The 23066-nt window shown below is 40.7% G+C and overlaps 1 protein-coding gene across 1 annotated transcript in view; it reads right to left on the bottom strand.

The window, feature by feature from the left end:
• Positions 1-2509: 2509 nt before the first annotated feature.
• Positions 2510-23066, bottom strand: part of SNTN (sentan, cilia apical structure protein) — a 30167-nt gene continuing 9610 nt past the window's right edge. The window contains exons 2-3 of the mRNA XM_021933904.1: positions 7317-7553; positions 2510-3210 (exon numbers count right to left, since the gene is read on the bottom strand). Coding sequence (XP_021789596.1) covers positions 3052-3210; positions 7317-7553 — 396 coding nt within the window. The 3' untranslated portion in view covers positions 2510-3051. The remainder of the gene's footprint in view (positions 3211-7316; positions 7554-23066) is intronic.

A 23066-nucleotide genomic window follows, 5' to 3' on the forward strand; every position in this document is an offset into this window, starting at 1 on the left:
AAGCAAAATTAACAATGCCCTTGAGGAAGGCAGAAAACTCTCGAATCTGCTTAGTTGTGTGATTCATGAAAATCAAAACCTTCATGCTTTGGTTTCCTCATCTATGAGATGGTGATAATAATAATGCCTATCTCACAAGGTTGTTATGGGTATTAAATGGGTTTCTATTTGGAACTCCCTAGAACAGTGCCTGGCTCATAGTATGAGCCCTGTGTTTGTCAAAAAAAAAAAAGAAAGAAATCTTTTCTGTCACTCAACTTGAAGCAGCTCAAAGCAAGAAGTCTTTGAAAACTGGACATATAACAAATTTCCTTTAATTCCTTTTTCTTCTTTTGTCAGATAAGTGAGTTTGAATGTTTTTGTGAAACACTCTTGCCTCCTGTTAAAATGGTGAAAGGATAAAGTCTGGGGCTTTCCTTTACATGATTTGTAAGCTCTTGGATTTAGAGTGTCTGAAGTTTGGAAGTGGGGAGGGCCAGGGAGTTGGGTTCTGGTGGGTCTGGAAAACCACAAGACGAGGCAACACTTCACCAGAGCAAGGCTGAAGGTTTCACTCTGGAAAGGATTTTTTTTTTTTTTTTTTTGAGATGGAGTTTCACTCTTGTTGCCCAGGCTGGGGTGCAATGGTGCAATCTTGGCTCACTGCAACTTCCGCCTCCCAGGTTCAAGTGATTCTCCTGCCTCAGCCTCTCGAGTAGCTGGGATTACAGGCATGTGCCACAACGCCCAGCTAATTTTGTATTTTTAGCAGAGATGGGGTTTCTTCATGTTGGTCAGGCTGGTCTCAAACTCCTGACCTCAGGTGATCTGCCTGCCTCGGCCTCCCAAAGTGCTGAGATTACAGGTGTGAGCCACTGTGCCTGGCGGATTTTCTTAACATAGATTATGAGGCATACAATATTGGGCTAGAAAGAAAATGAGAGGTGACGGAGGGACTTGGGAAGTTATAATAATTTTGCAATGAATGACAGTCTTTTTTCTGGTAAAAGATTTATTTCTTCCTTCAGCAAGATGTCCATATCAGTTTGTCTGGGCTTCTGCTCCAAAATGGCCTCCCTCAGGATCTAGGCTGAAGGAGCAGCCTCCACGGGGCATTTGCCAGTTATCACAGCCCAGAGAAGCAGGGCAGTGAATTGAGCCCAGGCTCTCAAAGCCTTCACCTGGAAGTGGCACATTTCACTTCAGCTCAAATGTCACTGGCCAAAGGATGGACACACTCAACTGTAAGGAAACAGATAAGTAAAGTCCTACCATGCATTTGACAGGATTGTAGAATAGCTCCAATAGACCACATGTGACTCCTTCCTCTTTGCCTCTCTCTGACAACAGCCTGCAGTAGAAGTGCAATACATGTTAGGTGACTGCCTGCCTGATTGTGGAGCTTAGCAAGTGACTGGAACAAAATGGAATCAAAGCCGGAAAACTATGTCTCCTCTTTCTCCTCCCCTTTTGGCACCTCTTTGCTTCTGCCAGGATTCTGACTCTAAAATTGATTATCTGAATGATCCTGGACCATCATTTAGCTATTCTAAGCCTCAGTTCCTGCAGTCGGAAAGGGGGGACATTATTACTCCTATGTAAAGATAGAGTAAGATGGCATCTCTGAAAGCCAGGGTTGATTAAGGCTTGTGCCTCTGGCTGTTGCCCAGTGCCCGCTCTGGGGACCTTGAGTGCCCATTGCCATATGCTGAGCTACCCTACTGGGGCCTGCTGTCCTCAGGCAAGGTCCTATATGAATAAAAGTCTTTGTGAGAAACTATCTTAAAGGTTCAGGCATTGGTTATGTGTGTGTGTGTGTGTGTGTGTGTGTGGTGTGTAATTTAAACTCAGGAATACAGGAGGTGGTCATGGGAGTCAGTGTGGGTCTCTGGGATATGACTACTTTTACATCATAATCCCAAGGAGTTGTTGGTTAAATTGTGGTCAGAGATTACAAGAATATTGGGTTTTATTTTTTTGTTAAGTCAGATTTATTTAGGTTTAATAGACACACAGTACAATTCACTCTTTTCAGTGTGTAGTTCTATGAGTTTGACAAATGCATGCAGTCATGTAGCCACACCTCACAATCAAAATGGAGACCATTTCCAGCCCCCTTAAAAGTTCCCTTGGCCAGGCTTGGTGGCTCACGCCTGTAATCCCAGCACTTTGGGAGGCCAAGGTGGGTGGATCATCTGAGGTCAGGAGTTCGAGACCAGCCTGGCCAACATGGCAAAACCCTGTCTCTACTAAAAATACAAAAAAATTAGCCTGACTTGGTGACACATGCCTGTAATCCCAGCTACTCGGGAGGCTGAGGCAGGACAATCGCTTGAACCTGGAAGGCGGAGGTTGCAGTGAGCCGAGATCATGCCATTGCACTCTAGCCTGGGTGACAAGAGCAATATCCCATCTCAAAAAAAAAAAAAAAAGAAAAGAAAAAGGCTCCTTGTGCCCGTTCGTGGACAGCCTCATTTCCTACCCATATCCCTTGCATCCACAGACCAATTTCTTTGTTTTTTGTTTTGCCTTTTATAGAATGTCAGTAAAGCTTCTCTGACCTTTGAACTCACATCAGGTGATAATCTCTTTTAGCATCCTATAGCCCTTATTTCAATTCTAATTATACTGTGTATGCAATTAATTAAAAATTGTTCAATGTCCATCTCTTCTGCTAGACTTCTGCCAGCATGTCTGAAGGAGGGAACTGTCTGCCCGATTCATTACTGTATCCTCAGCAGTCCCATCAAGTAGATGCTCAACAAATGTTTAGTGAATGAATGAGTGACTCAATGACTATAAGTAGAGGCTCTAGGTCACCTTTGACTCAGCAAAAGCAATGTATTATTCAGTGATATAAAATCTATCATATTGTAAAGCATACAGAGACCTTATCATTCAAACAGTCCTGAAGTGTATGGGTAAATTTTTGGAGTTACATTGAATCTGAATACTAGCAATCAGAACTATCCTAGGCAATTCCAGCTGCATGATTGATATATTCAATTAATCAAAAATAAGATGGAAACACTTTATTGTCTTTTGCCATTATTTTATACATCATATTTGAGACTATTTCATAATTTTTACACTCCATATATTTTGTAGCAGATCTGACATGACAGTGATGCTTAAGAGCAAGATCATGAAGTCTTCAAAATCTAGCTTATTTTCTGTGTGCTCATCAAGTTCAGAAAGGATCTCTCTGTATTTTGGCTTGGTTTCTTGTCCCTGTGAGAATAGAGAAATAAAAACCAAATTCATCGTATAGACTTTAGGTTTACAGATCATAAACAATAATGTCTTAGTCTGGTCAGTGTTGCTGTAACAGAATACCTGAGACTGGGTGATTTATAAAGAAAAAAGAAAAATTTGGCTTGCGATTCTGATGGCTGGAAAGTTCAAGATGAGGCATCTGCAACTGGTGAGGACCTCAGAGGGCTTCTACTCATGGTAGAAAGTGAAGGGGAGCTGGTGTATGCACAGATCACACGGCAAGAGAGGATGCAAGAGGAGGAGGGAAGTGCCAGGCTCTTTTGAACAACCAGCTCTCGTGGTAACTAATAGAGTGAGAACTCACTCAACACTCCCACACAAAAGGGAGGTCATTCATTTATTCATGAGGGCTCTTGTCCCATGGCTTCAAACACCTCCCATAAGGTCCCACCTCCTACATTGGAGATCAAATTTCAACATGGAGTTTGGAAGGGACAAACATCCAAATCATAGTAAATAATAAACATGTTATTAACAATAATAACACATCAAGTTGCCAACAGTGCTACCAGTAAAACACCATGTTAAATCTTTTTATGCGTTACCTTATCTAACCATCATAGTGACCTTATTGAATATATACTACTATTATCCTCATTCTACAGATGCAGTTATCAGAGACAGGTGATAATCAACTTGCCCCAAGCTGGGAAGGTTTTGGTGTGGAGCCAGGGTTTGAAGCCTTTCTACCTCTTGAGAGCCCACACTCTTAACTGCTCAGCTATTCTGCCTTTCTTTGAACACACATACTGTGTTTTTAAATTTTCAAAATATAATCTTTGTGTTAGGGAAGGTATCCACCATGAGTTCATTATCTGAGCCTTAAGATTATGCAGAAATATAGAATACAATATGCTAAAAGAAAATACGTGCTTTGAAAGATTATTTAGCATTCAGTTTGATTATAAATCAAATATATGTTCATAGTCTTTGTAAATCGTCAGATTGAAGGAAAACATCTTAATAGTATATAAATGGAGAGACTTTTTAGTTTCAAATCACAGCTTGTGAAATATCTTCCCCAGTGACGTTAAAAATGTTAGAGTCATTTGATTCACCATTATATTGAACCATATTCGTGTTTAGTTTGACCCCAAATGCTCACCTATGTGCTAGGTGTACAAAGCCATCACAGCAATGACTAAGGCACTTTGGGAATGATGCTACATTCCTCTTATAGGCTTAGGCTCATTCTGGTTTCTCACAGCTGTTTCTCCTCAAGAGGTCACCGTCACCCTATCCATGAGGGCCAAGGGGCGCTCTCTACGCTCTCCCTCCAAAACAGCTGAGTGCTATTTGGAAAGGGTCAGATTCCAAGACACAGGTAGATGCTGCCACTCTACTAACAGAATGGCACACTGTTTGCTCAGGGGTACGAGATAGGTATTGGTCTTCTTCTTTTTTTTCCTGCATATTTTAAGAGCGCACCATTTTCTGAGGTCCAGTCCTCCTGGGGCATGACCTGTCATCTTTCTGTATCTTCCCAGTAGAGCCTTTAGGTGCTTTGTTTTATTCTGTCTGACTGGTTATAAGGTGCTAAGATCCCCAAAAGCATGTTTAGCCCTATGGGAACGGCAATGTTCCCCTTAGAACTCAGGCCTTAGCCAAAAGAACCAGCTCCGTTTATCAGAGGACACAACTGGGATTGAGGAGAAAGTCCAGTTAGGTATGAAGTGGGCTCCTGAGCTTTACCGTTGACTCACGTGCATGCACCTGCCCTACGGGGTCTCATGGAGTGCGGTGGTTGGGCCAAGGCAGCATTCTGACAGACATTGCAGAGAATGCCTTGGGATGAACTGCCCCCTCAAGTCCCTGAAATATGGCTCCGCTTTCATCTTGAGCAGAGGGCAAGATTACACTGAGGCCTGGGTGTGCCTGATGCTAGAGAGACCCAGAAATTGGCTGTACTTCTAGGGTTTAGCCTACACTGAGAGACATGAGGCTGAAGGTGTCTTTCCTAAGGACTGTTTTTTAATTCTTTTCCCCTGGTGTTCTGACAGGGATGATGAGTTACATCAAGATGATGCATCCACTAGTTCTTCATTTTCATATGTGTTAAAAGCTTGCTGAGTATTTGCCAGGCTACCAGGTAATGAGCCCCTTTTCTGTCTGGCATATGGGCCCCATTTCTTTTGGCCTTGGATGCAGGCAAATGGTATAGGATTTATTTACCCATCCTTTCCTTAGACTCCCCAAAACTTGTTATCTTTTAATAAATTCTGCCTGATATTTCTGCCTGAAAAAGTAGCTTCCCCCCGAAAAAAAAATCAGAAAAATACATGCTTAATATAGAACATTTAGAAAAAGTAAATTTAAAAAAAGGACTGTGACTGTAACCTTTTACCCCATTACTCAAAATAGCTAACCCTTATTAACATTTCTTTCCATTCATTTATCTGTACATTACACTATATTCTCTCTTTCTCTCTTGAAATAATCACCCACTCACAGAAAGTTGTACCCTTGACTCAGCTCCCCGCAGTGGGTGACATCTTATATAACTGTAGTGCACTGAAACCATATATTGGTGTGTGTGTATGTATATGTGTGCATATATAGAGAGGACACTATCTTTTTAATATTTCAGAAGAGATACAGGGACTTGGAGACTGCCTCTATGTGCTTTATTGCTCTTCCCATCAATAAATATTGATAGTTTAAGCTGATATGAGGCCCTCTTTTCCTCTTACACATTTTCCCTAGGCTGGTATTTTCCAAAATATGAACATATACTGCTGATAGAATGTAATGCCATTTTAGGTGATGCAAGAATAAATATTAAACACTAAATAAAAATTGATAGTCATCTATTTTTTTCACTACTATTTTTTACTCTCATCCACTGAATTTATAATAAGAATAATGATACAGTGTCCTTATAAAAATTTACTTAAGTAGAAAGAAACATAAAGGAAAAGTTCAAAGCAACACAGGCTATAGGCAGATGTGGGAAAAATACTAACTGTGGTGTTCAATGGCTGAAGTTTGAGAAATATACCCTTAGGTGAGTAAGGTAGTAACCTTTAGGCCAGTGACTGAATATATACTGCTGACTCTCATTTCTATATTTTGAACACAGATCTCTATTCTCACCTTTGAAGTCATCTATCCTGTTGCTAAGTCTCTCCTCTTAAATGTTTCATGGACATCTTAACATTGACACATCCTAATGGAATTCAGCGTCTCCTCCCTTCCTCCACCCCACCTCAAACCTGCTTATTCTTTAGCCTTTTTCTTCTCTAGGAATGGGAATACCATCATTTCTTTCCTAAGTCAGAAATTGGGTTGTCATCATTTGCTTTCCTGTCGTTCAACTCTCACAGTCAATCAGTTGTTAGATCTTGTTCATTCCACCTTCTAAACATCTCTACTATTTGTTTGTTTCTCTCCATCTTCATCACCATAGTCTAAGCCATTACCGTCTTTCTCTTGAATTGCCTCCCCACAGTTAGTTATTCCCTTTTTTCCTATTCCACCCCCAACCCCAGTCTGTTCTCTGTACTGCAGCTGGTGTAATTTCTTAGGCCTGAACGTAGAAACCGTTCCTGGCTTCCTCTTGCTATCAGGCTGTGCTTCTGTAAGATTTGGCTTCTCCTCACCTTCCCAGCCTCATCTCTAACCACTTCCCAGCTACCGTCCCATCCCTTCTCACCAACTGGCCCTCCAGATCTCTGCTTGGGATGCCATCATTCTTACTCCCCCTGGCCTAGCTACCTCCTGCTCACCCTTCAGATCTCAGCTATACCTTAGTTTTCCAGGACTCCATCTTTGACTACCTGCCCCAAGATAGTTCCTCTGTTTTACTCTCACTGAATGTTCTACTCTTTCACATCCTTCGACTATTTTTAATTACTTTTTTAACATATTTCTTTCCCCTGCTGAGGATTGCTGTCTTCACTGCAACAACTCCAGTGCAGCTCACTGCCTGGCATAAGGTAGGTGTTCAATAAACATTTGTTACGTGAGACAACATGACAGGGACCTGGAGGTGGAGTTATTCGCTCGTTGGGTCAGCCATGAGGGTGTGGTTCCTGTTTCTTTATGCAAGTTAATTCTCTTACCTCTGTGAAATTCCCAAATTGGGTTTGCAGCAGATCTTTGGCAGTAGCTTTTTCAAGTTTACCATCAGAGTCAGAAGAATTTCTGAAAATCAGAGCAGTGGTGGCAATGGCTTTTTCCAGATCTGAGCACTTCCTCAGAGCTAGGAGAGAAGAAATGTGCAACGAAATATCATGAGTTACAAATAACCCTTCCCCAGACCTGCTGTTGTATCTTTCAAGGGAACCGTGGGGAACCTTCTAAATCTTGGCCCTTTGCCTCCTATCTGGGAGCAGGATGCGGGAGTTTCCGATCCTGCATCTTTAAACAATGGAGAACAAAATTTCCCTTAATAGCAATTAGAATTAGTAGAGTTAGAAATGAGATTTACCAACTGGTTGCCATGTGACCTTAGAAAAGTCCCTCACCTCTGTATGCTTTGGTTTTCTGATCTGTAATTTCATTCAGCTATTCAACAAATATTGATACAGCATCTACTATGGATGAGGCTCAGTCCTTGATATTAGGAATCACTGAATAAAATGAAGTCCTGCTCTTGTGGAATTTATATTCTGTGTCAGACACAGCATCACTTCATGTCAGTATGATAAAGGAGAATGACTTTCGGGAAAAGCTCTTTGCTATAATGATGAATAAGGGTTCTCTTTGACTCGTGGCCTAAAACAGAGTGATCTCCCAGCTGGTTTCTCTCAGGTAAGCTCCTTGACAGGGCAATGCTAATTTGTTTCTTTCTGCTGCATTGCTGTGAACACAGGGAAATGTACAAGGTACCATGAAGAAAATTCATATGCTCTGTGTTCTTTTAGTCACCAATACATCCCTAGTGTATAACTTACCACACTTTACAGTTATTACATGTTTATCTGTCCTTTCCTCAACTAGAAAACAGTCTCCATGGGCCAGGGATCAGATCTTTTTTTCTTAAAAATCACTATATTCCCAGTGACCAGTACAAATGTCTACTACATTGTAGGTGCTAATATATGCTGTTAAATGAATGAATGCGAAGAAAATAAAATCTCCCAGCTTTCAGCCCAGGTAGTGTGCAACAATGACAGGTTCAAAGAATGATGTTCCATCAGAATAACATGATTTTCATATTGAGTGCTTACTAAGTGCCTGGTACTTCCCAGCACATAGAGGGAACAAACCCAGATGTGGGGCCAGGCACAGTGTCTCATGCCTATAATTCTAGCACTTTGGAAGGCTGAGATGGGATGATTGCTTGAGGCCAGGAGTTTGAGACCAGCCTGGTCAACATAGCAAGATCCTTGTCCTTACTTTTTTTTTAATTAAAAAACCTCAGATGTGGTTTCTACTCTCACAGATCTTACGATCTAGCAGAGAAATCAATAATAATCAAGAGTATGTGTATGTATACACATGTATTTATTTTTTGTTATATGTCCACATACATATTTTATATATATATTTACAACTTGTGGTGTATGAAGCAAGGAAGGTACTGAGACAGGAAAAAAGATCACAGAGTGGGTCTGGGTGGAAAACTACTTAGATGGGTGCTCTGGAAGGCCTCCATGAGTAGATTAATGTTTAAGCTAAGATTACTAGCATGAGGAGGAGCCAGCCCTGAAAAGGGTAAGGGTCAGGGTGAGATTAGGAATTTGCTGAATGTTCCAGGCTCGGGAAGCCAGATATGTGAAGGCTCAGGTCGGAAGAAATCTGGCATATTTGGCAGATTTCTGAAAGAAGACAGTTGTGACTAGAGTCTAGGGGCCAGAAGAATGTTTGTGGGCAAAAGCTAGATCATACAGGACTTATAGGCCATGTAAAGGAATCCAGATTTTCTTCAAAGTGGAAAGAGAAGGCAATGAAGCATTTTGAGCATCTAAATTTTCAGTTAAAGATGATGAGGAGGGACAAGAGTGAAGATAAATGGGTGAAAGGAGGGAGTGTGTGGGCCTTCTCGGTTTTTATCGTATCTCTGAGCAGTGCCCAGGCTATATATTTGGTTAAATAAAGTTCACATTGCTAAGAAATGGCAAAGAAAGTATTTGAAACCTTTGACTTCAAAGTCCATAGAAAGATCAGCCACTTAGGAGTATCTTTTTGCAAGGGCATCCCCATGGTGATTGTGGAATCCAGATATTTTTTGACCCTCTAATGAAGTTCGGGTCTGACTGCACTCCGAAATGGGAACTCCATCTGGTCTAGCTAGCCAACTTCCCATTCTTTTCCTCCATCTCTTTTAAAAAATAGCATGCCTTTCCCCTGACTATAAAATAGCATATGGCCATGGTAAAAACAGAGCTAGAAAATATTAAAAATAAAAGATAACGAGGAACTCTGGTTGTTCTAATAACACTGATGATATTTGGTGAGGCGTTTCAGTTTCCTGTTTCTATGGTTGGATTCTTCCCTTAATAAACCCAGCATGTTGCCTCTTAATTCCTTCGCTGTCTGCCTTGCAGAGTTGGGAACTAGTATGTGAAAGCATATTGTAAAGGGCTAAGTGCAACTGAAAACACAAGGGGCTGCTGTTTCTCTTTTGGCATCTTTTATTGGCTCTCTTGCCTCTGGAATGGGGGTACAGGGAAGGACATTAAGCCCGGCCGGGTTCTACTGCCCTCTTTGTTATTCTCTAGCTCACTGTCAGTACTTTAATAATACTGAACTGTATGTAGTCCCTAAATACTCTATCCATCCAACAAGCATTTATTGGCAAGTATTACCAGGCCCTGTGATACTTCTGGGGCGTAGAGCAGTGAGCAACATCAAAAGAACAAACCCTGACTTTTCGGAGCTTGTGTTCTGGAGGGCAATAATATATGACACACATTCTACGTGCCAATCACTCCTCCATGGGATGCATGCACATGATTCAACTCACTATATTCGGATGTCAGTCTGATGAGGTAGGTCTTAGTATCAACCCCACTCTATTGATGAAGAAATGGAGACAGCGAGAGGCTAAGTATTACAGCTTGCCTCACAACAACTCTGGTTTCACTCCAAGATGCACACTGCCTCTAGGTGTTGTTTTTTCAGGCAGTGTATTTTGCAGAACTCTTTCCCAAACTCCCAGATGGGGCTACATGTCCCTCCTTTGTGCTTCTATAATTCTTAAACATAACATTTTCATAATCTTCACACTGAAACACTCTGTCTACATTATCTTCTACATCAGTGCTGCCCCCCACCAAAAACAATTTGAACCACAATCATAATTTTAAAATTTCTGATAGATAGCCACATTAAAGAAGTAAAAAGAGGCCAGGCACGGTGGCTCAAGCCTGTAATCCCAGCACTTTGGGAGGCCAAGATGGGCGGATCACGAGGTCAGGAGATCGAGACCATCCTGGCTAACCCAGTGAAACCCCGTCTCTACTAAAAAATACAAAAAACCAGCCGGGTGAGGTGGCGGGCACTTGTAGTCCCAGCTACTGGGGAGGCTGAGACAGAAGAATGGCATAAACCCAGGAGGCGGAGCTTGCAGTGAACTGAGATCCAGCCACTGCACTCCAGCCTGGATGACAGAGTGAGACTCCATCTCAAAAAAAAAAAAAAAAAAAAAAAAAAAAGAAGTTAAAAGAAACAGGTAAAAGTTAATTTTAATAATCTATTTTATGGAAGCCAGTATATTAAAATATTATTTCAACATGTCACCAATATAAACAAATTATTGGGATATTTTACATTTTTTTTTCCTACTAAGTCTCCTAAGTCTTAACACATCTCAATTCAAATTAACCAAATTTCAAGTGCTCATTATCTACATGTAGCTCGTGGACGCTATATGTATAACACATTGGACTGTGTATTCTTTGCAGACAGTTACTGCCTCTTGTTTATGTTTGCATTCATTCCCAGGCCCTGGCATGCTGTAGGCCTCACTATACATGTGTTAAACTGGGCTGATTTGAACTTCAGAACAATTCTCTGCCTCTTCCTCTTCACCTGCTCTGGAACGTGGAACACTCAATCTCCTAATTCCTTCACTGTCAATTCAAATTGAATGGTGTCATGGAAATACAAGTCTCAATACAGCAGGATGAAAGAATCTTCTCATTTTAGAACTTGTCCTGATATTTGTTATTTTTGTGGATGATGTGAAGACCTACAGGAGAGAAGTTGTTTGCTCAAGCTCACATAGGTAGTATATATCAGAACTAAAAACTAGGTCCCTGCTGTCTACTCTTTAGGCCAGTAATTTTCCCAGTACTTCTCAAATTTTCCCACAGCAAAAATACCCTGGGTGTTAGAGGCAAATATGTACTCACCCTGTATTCCTAAGCCTCATGAGATCAGGGGCGTAGGCCCAAGTAGCCAGCAGAGAAAATGTGGGTTTGTATTGACTTCTATGTCACGACCTATCCATGTCTGATTTCGATGAATAACATCTAGAATTATTTCCCACTAAATAAACTACATTCTGGGGAGATGAGTCATGTGTATCCTGTGATTTTTTTAAGGCATAGGAATAAATGTGGTTCAGTGGTCTGATTTAAGGAGTCTGGTGCTAGGAATGTTGTGTATGTGGGCAGGAGTGGGTGTGCAGTGGGGTTGACAGAGTTACAATCTCAACCTCCCAGAAGGAGAAGTTATGTTAGACACGTGATGGGACAATTCTCGAAAGTGCCTGAAATTGTGTAAATTATTGAAACATAAATCACGAGTCTGCTGTGTTGTAATAATATAGAAACGGTTCCATAAAGATGGAGATGTATTTAAATAAAATTACAGAGTCTCTTTTGGAGAGTTTGGCTAGTCATCTAGGAGGCAAAAACCTGTAATATAGTAACGTACAACTGTGCTTGTTACTCTGTAAACATGTGAAGCCTTATAGTTTTGAATAAAATAATGTTCCAAGTGTACGAGCATTTTTTCTTATGTTGTTATTTCCATGGCAATGTTGTTAGTCCTAAAGTTATTTTACCTATGAAATTGAATTCCAGGGCAAATATTTACACTTTGAGAGGTGGCCACATTGTTTCCACTCAGTCAACAGAGGCAATTGGGGGCTGATTGCATCCTGAGGTCCACTCAACATTCATGAGTCAGATACTCATGGTCCCGCTCTAGACATTCTGAGGATGCTGCCCTTGGAGATGCAACTGGATATGGTGGGGAGAACACTGAATTAGGAACCAGGGGATCCATGGTCTCATCTCAGCTCTGTCTTTAATGAGCTGTATAAGTTTAGACAAGTTAATTCCTACTCCTGGACCTCAGTTCCCAGATCTTTAAAAAGAACATCGTGAATGTTTGATGATTTATTCAAAAGTTCCCTTACATCCCTGGCATTCTCTGATATCCTATTATTTTTTTAACACTTGGCATGCCATCTTGGTAGAGGATAAAAATGTACATCTCAGTCATCTGTGCCTTACCTTTCACTGAAGCCAGTTGTTTGGGTATTGAAATGCTGCCAAAAAAATGAAAGAAATATAATGATTCTGGGAGTTGGGGTATTGACATCAGCATTAAAGCAGAGCAATACAACAATTTAAAAATTATTTATTTTGATAAATATTCTCTGACATTTTAGTGGAGCAGTCATCTGTCTTCCAAAATCCTTTTTCTGCTTGCCACATAGTAAAGAAATGCCTGCACATGGCTGGCCAGCTAGCCCACATATTTCAGTTTTCCTTGTAGTTTTGCAGCTACATGACTGAGTTCCTCCAGATGGAAATGGAGCAGAAAAGAAGTGAACACGTTCTGTGTAAGCTCCTCCATGCTGTATCCCATTCAAGCTGACTAAGGGGGAAATTATCAGGAAGACTTTAGAAGCCACATTCTGATCAGCCTGTGTCTCACGTGATTGCATGGAGTAAAACTGCCACAGACCTGGAACTCCCACTCTGGACTGTCACATGACAAAGAAAAAAGAACTTCACGTTCTGTAAAATGCTCAGACTTCGAAGTTTCTTTGTTCCAGCAGCTTAGCCTTCCTAACTAAGAATCTGGGTATTATGCTGAGGTGTGGAATGTATGAGTGACTGATAGAGACATTCCTACCCTCTTGGGGCTTAGTCTAGAAAGGAAGACAGTTTACTAGGCAGGTAACTCGATAAAAAGTGATGGTGAGCACATAGAGAGGGCAAAGAAGTACTAACCTAGTCTACAGTCAGGGTAATGGCATTCTGCCTGAGCCTAATGAATCAGTAGTGAAGAAGGAGGAAGAGTGTTCCATGCAGAGGGAACTTATGTGTTGAGGCCTGATGTGGCAGAAATCACAATATGATTGAAGAACTAGAGGAGGTATAGTGTGGGTGGAACCTAGAGAAAGAAGGACATAGTGATCAAAGGCCAGGCAGGGCCAGGGCATATTGAGCCTTGGAGGTCTTATGAAGGATGCCAGTTATTATCCTAAGTGCAACAGGAATCACGTGATCAGATTTGCATTCTAGGAAATTATTTCACGATTATATCAGAAGTAGACTGAAAAGGGGCCAAATTGGAGGCAGGAAGTTGTATCTTGCTCCCTTATCAACAGCAAATCAAAGTTTGCTTGATTTTTCAACCCCTAATGACTGGAGTGCTTTTTGAGAAAGCCAATAAGAATAGAATTTTGTAATACCTCAGATAACTCCTTAAAAGGAAATTTTGAGTTCAGGATCTGGTTTTGGCATTAACCAGTTGAGGGAACTTTGTCTTTGGGGGTCCTCATTTTTTTCACTTGTAACATTATAAAGTTGGACCTGTGTTATCTTGAACCCTTCATGGTCTTCTTGGTGAGTGCCTCCTGCTCTTCTACAACCTCTGCACCATTATTATTTCCTTTATAAAATGAAGGACGTTTCACTTTGCACAATGTGCACTTGGAACATGGCATGTATTTCTTTCTATTGCCATCATTGAGAAGCAAGCACTAAGCAGTCCATCTCCATATCTCCTTCCCCTGGCCTTGCAGAGTACCTAGCACTTGCTAGGTGTCCACAAAAGGTTTTTGGAACTGAAGCCAGTCTCCTAATTGAAATTATATGAGAAAGAACATTTTTCATTTATTAAACCTAACTTTACACATTTGAATAATATAAAACAATTCTCTCTGTTGTGGATAATTTCAGAGAATATGCTACACAGGTAAGTCATTACCAGTTTTGATTTACAAATGTTTCTCAAGGACAATCAAAGACATTTGCGTTAATTGTACCATCTTTTCACTTTGCAGTCAAGGCTGCAAGTTTGTTGTCTTTGTTTTTCCAAGTCAATTTAAAGCTGGATTAGGGTAGGTAATAGGCACCAAACTGGCAATAACTTGGCTTTTAAAGCTGTTGACATAAACTCTTTGGAAATATATCCACAAGCTTAAATGAAACTCAATAAAAGACAACCAAGTGCCACTGACCTTTTGGGCATTTTCTGAGGTGCTCAGGTGGATGTTGGGGCTGCACAAAGATTGGGATCCCCTTCCAAGTGGAGAACTTTGTGCTAGGTACTGTGCATACAGCCAGCCATTCTCTTGTCTTCTGTTTTGTGTCAGTCCTTCCTAAGCAACAGCCACTTGCCCACTGTTACTATTGTCATTCACTCCATGACAACTATACGATTGCATGTCTAGAAGAACTTTCCACAGCGTCATTGTATGTAGACATCAAATCATTCAACAAACACTTTCATGCCTACTGTGAGCCAGGCACTGTACAAGCTGCTGGGGAAACAACAGTGAGCAAAATCAGATGTAGACCCTGGTCTCAGGGAGTTTAGTGGGAATGACTGATATTAAACAAGTAATTGCACAAAAAGTCACACCTGTGAATAATACTATGCAAGGCAGATGCCATGAGATTGACATCAGTCAGGGAGTCAGTGGGGCATCCCTGGGGAAGTGATGCTTGATGATGAGTAGGCGTTAACTAGGCGCAACTAGGCACAAGGATAAGGGATCCATATTGTAGACAGAAGGAATAGCCTGTGCTGAGCCCTGGGGCAGGAGGGAATGTGGTGATCAGAAGGGACTGAAAGAAAGCCAGCATGACTGAACCAGAGAGATTGGGTGTGTGTGTCTCAAGCTGAGGCTGAAGAGCAGACTTGGTGGCCAGGCCATGTAGGAACTTGTAGGTCACTGTAGGATTTTTTTTTTTAACTGTATGTCAAAAGAATAGGAAGTCCTTTGTGTATTTTAAGCAAGGAGGTTAATGAAGTTAAATTTACATTTTTGAGAGATCACCCCAACTTCAATGTGAATAATGGTTTAGAGAGGTGGACAGGATAAATGTAGCAAGGCCGATAGGAGGCTATTTCACTTTTGGTAGCTTAGAGCCCTTTCTGTAAAAATGAGAGGATGTATCAGCTCAGCCAAATGAGTCCAGTTCAGGAAAGACATGTCAAACAATTGCATAAGTCACTGGTGAGCTGATGGGTGAGAGGAGCTAGAATTCTTAAGAGAAGCTAAGAATAATCACTATTCAGGCTATGATAGGCTCCAGGGTCTCTGTTGTCTTATTGCTGCTTCACTTCACTGGTCACTGCTCCACCATCAAATGACCATGTGTGTCACTCTCCCATTGCCTGCTTCTCTTTGTGAGTTTTCTTTTTTCTCTTCCCTCTACCTCTTCATTAATTTCCTTAGCATTTTTAATTCAAATTTGGGATGCAGGGGAGAGTTTGATTGGTCTTACTAATTACCGTTGCCCATGCTGGTCAGAGTTTTAGTGCCAGTTCACCCCGTAGGTTGTCCGTTACCCCATGCAATTATCTTCTGTGGGTCACGCGATGACCCTGAGCCAGTCTCACTGCTCAAGTGAAACCCTAGAGATGGCTTCCTCAGAATGGGGAGTCTGGGCAGGTTTCCTAAAATTTGGATTTTCAACAAACACTTCAGGTGATTCTTATGTGGGTTGTGTTGTAGAGTTGTTGGCAGTGGTTAAAAACAGACTTTGGAGTGGCAAGAGCTGGGTTTGAATTCTGACTCTGACACTTCCTAGTTGTGTTACCTGGCATAAGATCCTTAAAGCTGCTAAGCTGGCTTCCTCATCTGTGAAATACTTTCCCACTGGAATTTTTGTGAAGGCTAAATGAGTATGTGTTTTGGGGCACTCAGCACAGTGAGGAGCAATCAATAAAATAACAGCCGTAGAGAAGATGATATTACATATGACAGTATCAGAGACATTCACAGAAGGATGTGCAACAAGCAAAGTCAGGAAACTATACAGAGGTGCTGCAGCATCCAGAGATTAGCAATAGTGGGAAGCTGTTACTACCCTTAGTTCTGGGGGCAAGGAGAGAAAATATTATAGCGTTCTAGTGAGAGCTGAATTCTTGGAGCAGATCCACTTGACAGCAGCTGTGATTGAAGGGAGACAGCTACTCTTAGAAATGTAAGCAAAGCAGGGAGGGAGGGCAAAGAAACACCCTACGCTCTGAGCTCCATCCTGTGCCTCCAATTGACTAAGCCAATCAGGAAACTGGCAGTGAGGGAGCCCGGGAGATGGGGTCTGTAGGAATCAGCCTCTGGGGGCATAGAGAAGGGCAGAGAATGGAATGGGAGGGAGAGTTGAACAAATGGGCAAGAAACAGCGTGATGATACTAATGATGATGATAATGATGACAGAAGCAAAATACTGGAAATCTGAGATTTTTTGATTATCTTCTTATTGTCAGGATTAAATTAAAGCTGACATTCTCAGAGAGACACAGCAATTTTTACAGACATTTTAAGTGAAAGTGCACCCTTTTTTCTACATCAGAATCTCATCTCACAAAATGTTCAGGCTGTTTACACACAGTATCAAACTATCTGGGCAAAACATTGTTTCAAAAATCCCTCAGTCAACCTGGCCCTTTGGCAATGTGAGGGCAGGGCTCGACTGTACTGAGTAGATATCCATGTGGGGAAAGGAAATGTGTTGATGGCTGCAGGGGTTTGACAAGCAACTCCATGTGGATTTACTGACAAGCACACAAGACCACCGCGCCGTGGGGCTCTCGTCTGTGGGCTGGGCAGCTGCTGGCAGTGGAAGATTAGCACAGTATTAACAGTGCTTGAAATTTGGTAAACTATTGGAGTGAGAAAAAAATGCCATCACAGAGAAAAGCTTTTTTTTTAACCAGGTTCGCTCTTTACACTTGAGTCTGCCAACTTGCTTCCTATTCAGCAAAAATTAAACATCAGGTAATAGGAATGAGAGTCTAAAAGACTTGCCTTTGAAAGTTTGACTTATGCTTTTTTTTTTTTTTCTCTCCCCTGGTGCTAAGTTATTTATTGAGGGTTCTGGAAACTCAGTAACTTCATGAACTGTGTTTCAGGGAGTGTTAGAACCACTGGAATGAATGCAAACATTTTCATGTGTATGGGAATTTTCCTGGCAGAAAGGATTACTAGATTCTCCTACAGGCCTATAACAACTGAAGAGTCATTGTTGGATGTGAATGCCAACAGGCTGGTCATGAGGTTGCCTTTTTGAAAAAAACTGCCCCCTGCCCAAGCCTCACTCACAGAGAAATAGTGTGTGGACCCTTAGTTTCATGGTCAGTTAATATGTTAAAATATATTATTGTTATATTAATATAATATTTATATAATATTGTTTAACAACGCATAATTGTTAAAATTTCTGCATTAACTGGTGTTGTGTGAGGTGTTTGATAAATATTCTTTTTATTTTCAATAACTGTTAGAAATAGGAATTGCCATCATTTGCAAATGATGAAAATGAAGTGTAGAGGAGTTAAATTCCTTGTCCAAAATCCTCTGGCTAATTAATGGATAAGCCTCAATTCAAATCTAAGGCTGTGTGGTGTTTCAAACCTGATGCTATTTATTTTACATCATTTCACCTCTTACTGCACTCTGATCATGAAAATTAAAACCACAGTTCTTGTTTCCTAAGCTGACAAATCATAACTCTCTATAGGTCTCATGAGAACTCACCAGAATTTTTCTAGTTCAAATCAGCCTCTTCTCCCTCTAAATATCCTCAAAGCATGTTTTACTTTTATTTAGTATCTCTTATCATTGCTTTATGTTTATAATTACTTATTATTTGCCTTATCTCCTCACTAGGTTGAGAAAATTATTATTAATAATAATAATAGTAATAAATAGCATTGATTTAAAATCTCCTAAGCACTGGACATTGCTTCACACGTATCCTCTCATTTAATTCTTAGGACGCTCTTTTGGTGGGCAGTATTGTGATTGTTTGCGTTGTGCAGATGAGGAGACCTGGACTTGCCCAAGAGTACATAGCTAATAAGACTTGGGGTTCAAGCACAAATCTTTCTGAGAGAATCAACCTGTAAGTCACTATCTTCTCATCAACGATCATGGCTTAATCATTTTTGTATCTTCTGTTCGTGGTCTAGCATCATGAAATGTTTATGTAATTGGACATTTGTTGAATACAGCATGACCTAGAATCTAGAATGTGATAGCCACTGGGGAAGCTGGGCTTGTGTCTGGGGTCGGGACATATTAATATATAGTGTCCCTGCTCCCTCCCTGCTTTCAGAGGAACCTGAGAAAGAAATGGAATCCCCAAGGAAAGGGTGTCATGCCCACTAAAGGAAGAGATGCCAAGGGTGAGGGGTGTGTTTTGCACACCTTCAAAAAATATTCATTTGAGGATACCACAGTTTATGTATTCATTCTCCTGCTGATAAATATTAGGTTTATTTTCAGTGTTGAATCATTATGAATAAAGCTTCTATGGACATTTTTCTACATGTATTTTTGTGTATCTAATCACTCATTTCTTTTGCATATAGACATGGACTTGCTGGGTCACAAGGTAGATTCTGTTTAATTTTCTCAGAAACTGACAAAGTTTTCTAAAGGAGTGTTCTATTTTACACTTCCACCAGTAATGCAGTGATATATAAGAGTTCCAGTTATTCACATCTTCACCAACACTTGGCATTGCCAGTCCTTTTAAACTCAATTCATTCTGACATTACAGTGTGGTTTTAATTTGCATTTCCTTAATAACGAATGGTATTTGAGTACCTCGTTATATGCTTACTGGCCGTGTGGTTATCTTTTTTGGAACACTACTCAGCAATAAGAAAGAACAAAATACAAGTACACACCACAACATGAATAAACTGTGAAACCATTATCCTGAGCAAAGAAGCCAGGCACAAAACAGAATATTTATGTTGTATGATTCTAATTAAAAAAAGTTTAAGAAAAAGAAAAACTAATCTATAATGGTAAAAGTTAAAATAGTGATTACCTCTGGAAGGAAAATTAATTGTGAAGTAGCACAAGAGGACTTTCTGGGATAACGAAAATGTTTTATATTTTGACCTGGGAGGTGGTCACATGGGTGTATCCATACATAAAGAAAATTTACTTCAATAAAGTTTATTAAAACTTTTGCCATGTGAGTTCATGTAAGAATGAAGTTTAGAAGGCTAGGACCACCCCAGATTGAAGCCACTACCAAGGGAGGTATTGAGTATCTTTCCCTGCCAATGCCACTGTGGTTCCCCAGACAAGGGGAAAGTAGAGCTCTGCTCACCACCCGCTAGTCATCTGGTCTTGTGTTTGAGTCTCACCCTTTATTCCGCAAGGCAACACTTAGTCTTAGGAACTTACTCTTCCAGCTAAATATGCCCTCAATTCTATCAGTAAAGGTACTCCTTTCCTTTCCAATGGAAACTTGGTAGGAATAACTTTGCTGAAATCTTTAATTTTGTTGCCATAAACTCAGTTGAGCAAACTACAAAGTTGGGCTCAGGGCATTTGGGATGATTTGTATTGATGTTTTTAAAGGTCTAATTTAATTCTGTTCTTCTGTAGTCAGTCCTTTTCTTTTTCTGCGGTAGAAGGAGACCAGAAACTTACTTTCATTTCTGCTAAGGCAGTATCTTGCGTAGCCAAGCAATGGCAGTCTCACGTTTAGATTGCAGCGATGGTGCAGCAACTGGCACCACACTGCCCTGCCACTCCCTTCTCACTTGATTGTCCTTGCCAAGGTGGGAAGCTGGTGTGAAAGGACAAAGAGAGCTACGTATACCACTAAATCTTCGTCACTTAGCCATAACTATGTGCAAGAAACACAAGGTCATTCTGATATAAATTTTGTATCCCCTTCCCATAATTGACCATTTGTTGGGTCTCTACTATGTTACTGATGTGGTGAGAGTTTTTCATTTTTCTTAATTTTTGAAACATTGTGGGCCGGGCGCGGTGGCTCAAGCCTGTAATCCCAGCACTTTGGGAGGCCGAGACGGGTGGATCACGAGTTCAGGAGATCGAGACCATCCTGGCTAACATGGTGAAACCCCGTCTCTACTAAAAAATACAAAAAACAAAACAAAACAAAACAAACAAACAAACAAACAAAAAAACTAGCGGGCGCCTGTAGTCCCAGCTACTCGGGAGGCTGAGGCAGGAGAATGGCATGGACCCGGGAGGCGGAGCTTGCAGTGAGCTGAGATCCGGCCACTGCATTCCAGCCTGGGAGACAGAACGAAACTCCGTCTCAAAAACAAAAACAAAAACAAAAACAAAAACAAAACATTGTGGTGTAATATGCATACCATGAAATTTATCAGCTTTAACATTTTTCACATGTACAGCTCAGTAGCATTGAGTATGTTAACATGGTTCTGCAACCATCACTGCCATTCATCTTCAGAACTCTTTTCATCTTGCAAACTAAAATTATGTGTCCATTTAACACTAACTCCATTCTTCCTCCTTCCAGCCCCTGGCAACCAACATTCTACTTTCTGTCTCTATGAATTTGAGTGCTTTAGGACCTAATATAAGTGAAAACATACAGTAATGCCTTTTGGTAACTGACTTTGCCCTCAAGGTTCATGTGTGCTATAGCATGCTTCAGAATTTTCTTTCTTTTTAAGGCCCAGTGCATGTATAAATGTATATGTCACATTTTGTTTATCCATTCATCCATGAATGGACACATGGGTTGCCCCCACCTTTGGCCTATATGAATAATACTTCTGTGAACACATGTGTACCAATACCTGTTTGAGTTCCTGCTTTCAATTCTTTTGAGTATACATTTAGAAGTGAAATTGCTGGATCACATGGCAAAGGTATTTTTAATTTTTGAAGGAACCACCATACTGTTTCCACAGTTGAAACATTCCCACCAGTAGGATACAAGGGTTCTGATATCTCCACTTTCTTGACAATAGTTCTTTTAGGTTTTGCTTTGTTTCAATTACAGCCTTTCTAATGAGGTGGTATCTCATTGTGGTGTTTTTTTGTTTGTTTGTTTGTTTTTTGGCATTTTCCTAATGATTAGTGATGTAGAGCATCTTTTCAAGTACTGTTTGGCTATTTGTATATCTTCCTTGGGGAGATGTCTATTCACATCCTTTACCCAATTAGAAAAAAGTCAGGTTGCTTTTTGGTTTGTTCATTTGTATTTCTTTTTATGTTTTTGAGAGAGTCTTGCTCTGTTGCCAGGCTAGAGTGCAGTGGCATGATCTAGGCTCACTGCAACCTCTGCATACCAGGTTCAAGCGATTCTCCTGTCTCAGCCTCCCAAGTAGCTGGGACTACATGTGCATGCCACCATGCCCAGTTAATTTTTGTATTTTTAGTAGAGACAGGGTTTCACCATGTTGGCCAGGATGGTCTCGATCTCTTGACCTCGTGATCCGCCCACTTTGACCTCCCAAATTGCTGGGATTACAGGCATGAGCCACCACACTGAGCCACCATGCCAGGCCTATTTTTTTGTTTTTGAGTTGTAGAAATTCTTTATATATTCTGAGAAAGTTGTGCTTTTGAACATCTCTTTTAATGCTCATAATAACATGAAAAAGAAGTATCATTAACTCAACTTTACATATGAGGACCCTGTAACACACATACAGAAATTAATGTTAGCAATTAATTCACTAAATGCATATTTATTGAAGGCTTACTATGGGTCCAACACTATTAATAGCAATGAGAATGCAACGCAATGCTGAGACAAAACTGACAAAGATTCCTGCCCTCTTACAGCATACATTCTAGTAGGAAGACACAGAAACAAGATTAATAAATAAAATATAGAATACATTAGAGGTGATAAGTTCTAAAGAGAAAACAAAATTGAGCAGGGATGGGGAATATGTAATACTGGTGGGGGATGGGGAGGCCTGTGAATTTAAACAGGTTTGGCAAGGAAGGTCTCCTGACATGATTTTTGACTGAAGATCTAAAGGAAGAGATGGGGGGAAGCATGAGAGTGTCTGGGGGAATAACTTTCTAGACAATAAAGAAGTAGAAAAAATCAAAAATGTGTATCTCTCAGGCTCCTAATAATAATAATAATAGTAATATGCTAATAATCACTCTTCTAACCACTGTTGTCACTAGTATTTTTCAGCAAATGTGCTATATAATTTAAAACTTTTTTTAAATTTTGAGATAATTGCAGATTCACATGCAGTTGCAAAAATGAATGCAGACATGCCACGTACCCTTTACTCAGTTTCCCCAATGATAACATCTTAGTAAATATTATGACCAAGATATTGACATTGATACAGTCAAGAGGAGTATGTCTCCGCCAGGCCCAGTGGCTCACACCTGTAATCCCAGCACTTTGGGAGGCTGAGGTGGATGGATCACCTGAGGTCAGGAGTTCAAGACCAGCCTGGCCAACATGGTAAAACCCCATCCCTACTAAAAATACAAAGAAAAAAAAATTACCTAGGCTTGGTGGTAGGTACCTGTAATCCCAGCTACTTTTGGAGGCTGAGGCAGGAGAATTGCTTGAACCTAGCAGGTGGAGGTTGCAGCGAGCTGGGATGGCGCCATTGCACTCCAGCCTGGGCGACAAGAGCAAAATTCTATCTCAAAAAAAAAAGA

Source organism: Papio anubis, chromosome 2 (genome assembly GCF_008728515.1).
Source record: "Papio anubis isolate 15944 chromosome 2, Panubis1.0, whole genome shotgun sequence".
Classification (NCBI taxonomy): Eukaryota; Metazoa; Chordata; class Mammalia; order Primates; family Cercopithecidae; genus Papio; species Papio anubis.